Consider the following 7,692-nt stretch of genomic DNA (forward strand, 5'->3'; position numbering starts at 1 on the left):
GAAGCCTTCTCTGCCTTCTTAGCAAGCATACACTCAGAAGCATTTTATTACTGTTCAAAGTATGAGGTACTGTCTTATTATTTTGCTTTCAACTGTTTATTGTGACTTGGGAGACAGTTTCCAGAGTAAATTGGCTTTCCATCCAACAATCCATACACATTTTATTTGTGCCATGGAATGCAGTCCCCACAATGCAACAGCGCTCTTTCACTTTATCCCTGTTTACCATTTCCGTTCGTCCTTCTTTCCTCTCCCTTCCTGCCTTCCGAGCTTTCTCTCTGGGCACCTGCTGTCCTTATGATTTCATGTGGTTGATCGTTATAAGCAGTGTGTATCTCCCTACTGTTGATGTATACTTTATAAGCTTATTTGTCTAAAAGTTGAGCCATTGGGGTTAAATCAGTTCTAAGGTGTCCAAGGGCAGTATTCTCGAAGATGTCTTTACTATCTTAAGGTTTTACTTTATTCTCTGTTGTCATCCCCAGGTGACTGGTCCTAGGTCACCACTGAGATTTATGAAGAATGTGTGTGGTGTGGTGCCAAGCAGGAAGCCACTGGAGGTTGTGATGGAGCCCCCACCTGGCTGATGGGTTCCCACCTGAAAGCCTGATTTTGTGCTTGGCCTCTAGGGGGCAGGATGTGAGCAGATTTGTCAGGATTTTAGGGTTTGCGAGGCAGGAATGAAGCAGCGATTGTGAGGTTGGCACAGGACTTGGCAGTGTTTTGTTCTGTTGTGTATAGGGTCTCTATGAGTCAGTACTGACTCGATGGCACCTAACAACAACAACAACAAAGTCAGATCCCCTCAGCAGTTGGCTTTGACACAGAGTTGTGTGTACATGTGTGTGCATGCTTGTGTGAGTCTGTGCAGATGTGCGTGTGTGTCCAGCTGTGTGTGTGTGTCTGAGTGTGAGTGTGTGTGTCTGAGTGTGAGTGTGTGTCTGGGTGTATGTGTATCCAAGTGTGCATGTGTGTCCGAGTGTGTGTGTGTGTGTGTCCGAGTGTGCATGTGTGTCTGAGTGTGAGTGTGTGTCTGAGTGTATGTCTATCCGAGTGTGCATGTGTGTCCGAGTGTGCGTGTGTCTGAGTGTGCGTGTGTGTCTGAGTGTATGTCTATCTGAGTGTGCATGTGTGTCCGAGTGTGCGTGTGTGTCCGAGTGTGAGTGTGTGTGTCTGAGTGTGAGTGTGTATCTGGGTGTATGTGTATCCGAGTGTGCATGTATGTCTGAGTGTGCGTGTGTGTCTGAGTGTGAGTGTGTGTGTCCGGGTGTGCATGTGTGTCTGAGTGTGAGTGTGTGTCTGAGTGTATGTCTATCCGAGTGTGCATGTGTGTCCGAGTGTGCGTGTGTGTCTGAGTGTGGGTGTGTCCGAGTGTGCGTGTGTGTCTGAGTGTAGTGTGTGTGTCCGAGTGTGCGTGTGTGTTCAGGGCTTCCCCGTTGAGGGTACTGCCATCGGGGTGATTGGCGTCACTTGGTGTAGTGTCTTGATTGGTCATTTAACTACCACAGGTGCTTCTGTGGCACCTTAGCATTTACAAGGAGCCCTGGTGGCACCGAGGGTTAGCCATTGGGGTGCAAGTCGACAGTTCAAACCCACCAGCTACTTCAAGGGAGAAAGATGAGGCTGTGTGCTCCCGTGTCCTGTAAAGATTTACAGTCCTGGAAACCTTACGTAGGATCACTATGAGTTGGCATCGACTTGCTGGCAGCTGGTTGGAGTTTGCAGAGAGCAATTTCACTGATCCTGTGAGCAGCAGCTGCCACCATTGTGTCCAAAGCCAGGATTGCAGAGGCAAAGTGGTGGGCTGTGTGGGAAGGGGGCAGTTTGGTTTGAATCAGGATGCCATGACCTCCTTAGCTCTAGTTTGGGCACAGGCTCTTCCCCTTCCTCTTCAGTTTCTTCATCCGTACTGTGGGGATGATGACAGTATTAACAACAAATACTCAGGTGTTTTCTGTGTGACATGCACTGTTCTCTACACTTTATCTCAAGTCACTCATTTAGCCCATCATTCGGAGTCCTTGGTGATTGCTAACTGAATGGTTGGTAGTTTGAGTCCGTGCAAGAAAGACCTGGTGGTCCACTTCTGAAGCACAGTTCTGACATGCATGGGGTCGCTGTGAGTCAGAATCAACTTGATAGCAGCTGGTTTTATCCCTGTTTTACAAATGAGGAAACAGGTTCAGAGAAGTTAAGTCACTTGCTGGTGAAGCTGTAACTGGGCCTCCATCTCTGGGCCGCCACTCTTTCTCTTGGTGATGATCCAGCCTTGTTTGGAGGCATGTCGAGTTCATGGACGCTGCCATGTGGGGGCGCTCTCGAGCGCTACGTGGTGTGTTATCTCTGGGCAGCTTTTTCTCTTCCCTTCTCCCTGCCCCAAGGGCACGTGTAGCTTGGTGCCCATCTCCACTTCCTATGGTTTGTCTGCCTTGTCAAATTGTCCCCAGAATGAAGCTACTTCCAGTCCCCAGAGGTGCCAGAGCTTCCCGCGGCACCTGACTCCGAGGCCGGGCGTAGCTGGAAGCCCCTTCTCGGGATTAGCCGGGGACACAGAGCTCTGCGCATGCCCAGTCTCGCATTGGCGCGCTGGGCTCCTGGATCCCGTCTGGCCTGACTTCACAGGGCCCTAGAGCACAGGCTGAAGGCCAGCCTTTAAAAAAACAATAATTACATTTTTGTTGTTGTAGCAACGTAGACACTTATTCAACGGTTTCTAAATGTACGGTTCAGTGACATTGATGACGTTGAGTTGGGCAACAATTTTCATACGTGTTTCCTCAGCTGTTCTCCCTTTCACATCAAATCACTGCCCCCATCCCCGTAAACTTCCTTTCTGCTGTGTGGACCCTGACAAGCTATGGGCAACACTGCGGAGAATGAGTATTCCCAAACACTTAATTGTGCTCATGAAAAACCTGTACATATACTCCGAGAAGCTGGATTATAGGAAGTATGTGGCATCAGGATTGGAGGAAGACTCATTAACAACCTGCGATATGCAGATAATACAACCTTGCTTGCTGAAAGTGACGAGGACTTAAAATATTTACTGATGAAGATCAAAGAGCACAGCCTTCAGTATGGATTGTACCTCAATGGAAAGAAACCAAAAAGTCTTATCACTGGACCATTAAATAACATCCATATAAACGGTTGGGGGCACCAGAGCCTGTTCTGCATGCGTGTTTAAAGGAAGCTGGAGTTGGAGGGGAAGTTTGTTGCTGAAGTTCTGAGCTCCTAATATCTGATTTTTCTTCCAGGATGATGGCAGGAAAAGTGAAATGGGTTACTGATATCGAGAAGTCGGTGCTCATCAATAACTTCGAAAAGAGAGGGTGGGTCCAAGTGTCAGAAAATGAGGACTGGAATTTTTACTGGTGAGTGTGGGGAACGGATGGGCTGTTCTTCTGCCGCTTGTCTGTCTGTCTTGCTGTTAGTTCTAGTGCCCTGAACCCAGACGGCAACTGACCAAGGACTTGACTCTGAAAGCTGGTGTCTCTGTGTTCAGAATAAAGTGTTGAAGAGCAAAGATAACAGTGTTTTTTCTTTCTTTTTATTATGTTTTATTGTGAATTATATGATAGCTTACATGGGAGAACATTAACTTTACATTCATCCTATCGTATATCATTTCATTGCCATGGTTACAATGCCCTCCATGAATCATCAACCAACCAAAGAGTATATCCTACAAGCCTGCCCCCCAGTCGTCAGCACACAGCGCCTCTCTCCCTCTCTGGGTCTAAAGTCCCTAGCTGCTCCATCTCTCCACTTCATCATCTCTGCTACCATCTCTGGTATCACTGCTTCTCTGGATAGAGTTCCGCTCTCTGCTCTTCTCCCTTGGTGGTCCCAGGGACCTCCACTCCTAGACTGCAAAGTTAATCACTCCCCTAAAGCTGTCAGTTTGAGGACTAAGGTGCACCTGACCCAAGCCATGGTATTGTCGATAACCTCACATGCATGTGAAAGTTGGACAGTGAATAAGCAAGCCCACCAAGAAGAATTGATGCATTTGAATGATGGTGTTGGAGGAGAATATTGAAGGTACCACAGACTGACAAAAGAACCAACAGATCTCTGTTGGAAGAATGCAGCCAGAGTGCTCCCTGGAAGCCAGGATGACCAGACTTCATCTCTCATACTTGGCACATATTGTCAGGAAGGACCGGTCCTTAGAGAAGGACATCATGTTTGGTAAGGTGGATGGTCAGAGAAAAAGAAGGCCCCAGTGAGATGAATTTGCACAGTGATTGTATCAATGGGCTCAAGTGTGGCAACAATTATGAGGTTGGTCCAGAACTGGGCAGTGTTTCGTTTTGTTGTGCATAGGGTCGCTATGAGTTGGTACTGACTTGATGGCACCTAACAACAACAAGAAGCCAGGGGTCGGTAACAGATACCACAGAATGTAAGGGCTTCACACATGCCTCATTTGTATTGCTCGTGTGTTCTTGGCCTGGCCCGTGTGAGTCTGTTGCTTGGGCTGGGCTGAGCTGGGTTTGCCCCAGGCTATCTTATACCAATGTTGGGATAGTTTGTTTCATGATACTAGAAAGCCAGAACACAACTCTATGCATCTGAGGCAGGTGGTAGGCAACAAGTCATTATTTCGAGAACTTAATAGGGGAAGAGTTACACATTCATTCTGGCTTTCCTATGTGACTTGCTTCTGGGGGAGCTGAATTGTTGATGAGAAGTTTCTCCCTATAGAAAATACCAGTCAATCTATGAAAGAAGGATGAAAAAGTAAATGATCACCACATTATAACCAGGAGTGAATTCAGGAGCCCTGGTGATGCAGTGGTTAAGTACTAAGCTGCTAACTGGAAGGTTGGTGGTTTGAACCTATCAGCCGCTCCATGGCAGAAAGACGCAGTGGTCTGTCTCCCTGAAGGTTACTGCTTTGCAAACCTTCCGGAGCAATTCTACTGTGTATTTGGTGGGATCACTAGTCATAAGTCGGAGTCAAGTCGACAGCAAGACATTTTTTTTTTTTTTTAATTTTGGCAATGCAACCACGATTAAGCACTCAGCTGCTACTGGAAAGATTGGCGATTCGAACTCACCTTTCAGTTCTCCTGAAGAAAGACCTGGTGGTCTGCTCCTGTGGGCCTCAGGTGCCATCAGGTCACTTCTGACTCACAGCAACCGTACGCACAACAGAACGAAACACTGCCCAGTCCTGCGCCATCCTAACAACTGGTCCTGTGTTTCAGCCCACTCCGGCCGCCACTGTGTCAGTCCATCTCATTGGGGGTCTTCGGTCTCCAGGGACTGTTCCCTCCTGACCACATGTCTGAAGTGTGAGGGATGAGGTCTCACCATCCGTTTATTCGGAGCACTCTGGCTGTACTTCTTCCAGCAGATCTGTTTGTTCTTTTGGCAGTCCATGGTACTTTTAACAGTCTTCTTCAACACCATAACTCAAATGCATCGATTCCTCTACGATCTTGCTTGTTCCTTGTCCAAGTTTAACATGCGCATGTGACTATTGAAAATACCATGGCTTGGGTCAGGTGTACCTTAGTCTTCAAACTGACATCTTTGCTCTTCAACACTTTAAAGAGATCTTGTGCAGCAGATTTGCCTAATGCAATATGGTATTTGATTTCTTGACAGCTGCTTCAAGCAAAATGAATTCTGACAACTTCAATCTTTCCTACACTCATCATGATGTTATTTATTGGTTCAGTTGTGAGCATTTTATTTTCTTTATATTGAGATGTAACCCGTACTGAAGGTTGTGGTTTTTGATTTTCATCAGTAAGTATTTTAAGTCCTCTGTACTTTCAGCAAGCAAGGTTGTATCTTTTGCACATCACAGGTTGTTAATGAGTCTGCCTCTAATCCTGATGCCACGTTCTTCATATAATCAGCTCCTTGGATTATTCACTCAGTTTACAGGTTGAATAAATATGGTGAAAGAGTACAGCCCTGGCACACACCTTTCCTGATTTTAAACCATTCAGTGTTCCCTTTTTCTGTTGGAAAGATTGCCTCATGGTCACTGTTTGCATTCCTCATGAGCACATCAAGTGTTCTGGAACACGCATTCTCTGCGTAGCTTGCCATGATCCTCATAGTCAAAAAGCCTTTACATAGTTGATAAAGCACAAGTAAACATCTTTCTGATATTCTCTGCTTTCAACTAAGATCCATCTGACATCAGCAATGATATCCCTCGTTCCACGTCCTCTTCTAAATCTGGCTTGAGTTTCTGGCACTTCCCTGTCGATGTATTATTACAGCCATTTTTGACTCATCTTCAGCATATTTTTACTTGCATATGATATTAATGATATTGTTCAATGATTTCCATGTTCTGTTGGGTTACCTCTCTTTGGAATGGCACAAATATGGATCTCTTCCAATCGGTTGGCCAGGTAGCTGTTTTCCAAATTTCTTGGTATAGATGAGTGAGTTCCTCCAGCGCTGCATCAGTTTGTTAAAAGATTTTATGTTATATTCCATCAATTCCTGGAGACTTGTTCACTGGTACCTTCGGAGTAGCTTGAACTTCGGCCTTCAGTACCATCAGTTCTTGATCATGTGCTACCTTTTGAAATGATTGAACAGTGACCAGTTCTTTTTGGTACAGTGACTCTGTATCCCTTCCATTTTCTTTGGATACTTTCTGCATCATTTAGTATTTTGCCCGTATTATCCTTCAGTATTTCAGTATTACTTGAATTTTTTTCTTCAGTTCTTTCATCTTGAGAAATGCTGAGCGTGTTCCTTCTGTTTGGTTTTCTGGCTCCAGGTCTTTGCACATTTCATTGTGATACTTGACTTTGTCTTCTTGAGCTGTCCTTGGAAGTCTTCTGTTCAACAATTTGACATCCTCACTTCTTCCAGTCATTTGAGCATCTCTAAACTAAAATGAGAGCAAGTTTCGGTGTCCCTTCTGATATCCATTTTGGACTTTTCTATCTTTCCTGTCTTCTTTTGCTTTCTTCTGGTTTGATGTTCTTCATGTCATCCCACAACTCTTCTGGTCTTCAGTCTTTTGTGTCTAATGCATCCAATCTAGTCTTTGGATGGTCTCTAAATTCAGGTGGGAGAAGTTCAAGGTCATATTTTGACTCTTGTGGACTTGTTTTCATTTTTTTCAGTGTCAGCCTGAACTTGTATATGAGCAATTGATGTTCTGTTCCACAGTCGGGCCCTGACCTTATTTTAGCTGATAATATGGAGTTTTTCCACCATCTCGTCCGACAGATGTAGTCAATTTGATTCATGTGTGTTTCCAATCTAGTGAGGACCATGTGTATAATCACCTTTTATGTTGTTTAAAAAGATCTTTGTAATGAAAAAGTCATTGGTCTTGCAAAACTCTATCATGCCATCTCCAGCATCATTGCTATCACCAAGGCCGTATTTTCCTACCACTGATCCTCCCTCTTTGTTTCTAACCTTTGCATTCCAGTCACTACTAATTACCAATGTTGTTGTTGTTGTTGTTGTTAAGTGCTGGTCAAGTTGATTCCGACCCATAGCGATCCTGTATAGGGTTTCCAAGGAGCAGCTAGTGAGCTTGAACTGCCGACCTTGCAGTTCAAACGGCTTTGCAGTCTGGCACATTAACCCAATACATCTTTTTTTTTTTTCCAAAGTTTTTATTGTGAATTGAGTGAAAGTTTGAAAGTTTATAGGACTGATCATCAGTTTTACATTCAACAAATCATATAC

General features: G+C 45.0%; 1 protein-coding gene across 2 annotated transcripts in view; it reads left to right on the forward strand.

Moving 5' to 3' along the window:
• The first annotated feature begins 3,264 nt into the window (after positions 1-3,264).
• Positions 3,265-7,692, forward strand: part of TTLL1 (tubulin tyrosine ligase-like family, member 1) — a 21,316-nt gene continuing 16,888 nt past the window's right edge. For both annotated transcript variants that reach the window (XM_006866846.1, XM_006866847.1), the window contains exon 1: positions 3,265-3,377. In XM_006866846.1, the coding sequence (XP_006866908.1) occupies positions 3,265-3,377 (113 nt within the window). The remainder of the gene's footprint in view (positions 3,378-7,692) is intronic.

This window comes from Chrysochloris asiatica, unplaced genomic scaffold (genome assembly GCF_000296735.1).
Source record: "Chrysochloris asiatica unplaced genomic scaffold, ChrAsi1.0 scaffold00097, whole genome shotgun sequence".
Lineage (NCBI taxonomy): Eukaryota > Metazoa > Chordata > Mammalia > Afrosoricida > Chrysochloridae > Chrysochloris > Chrysochloris asiatica.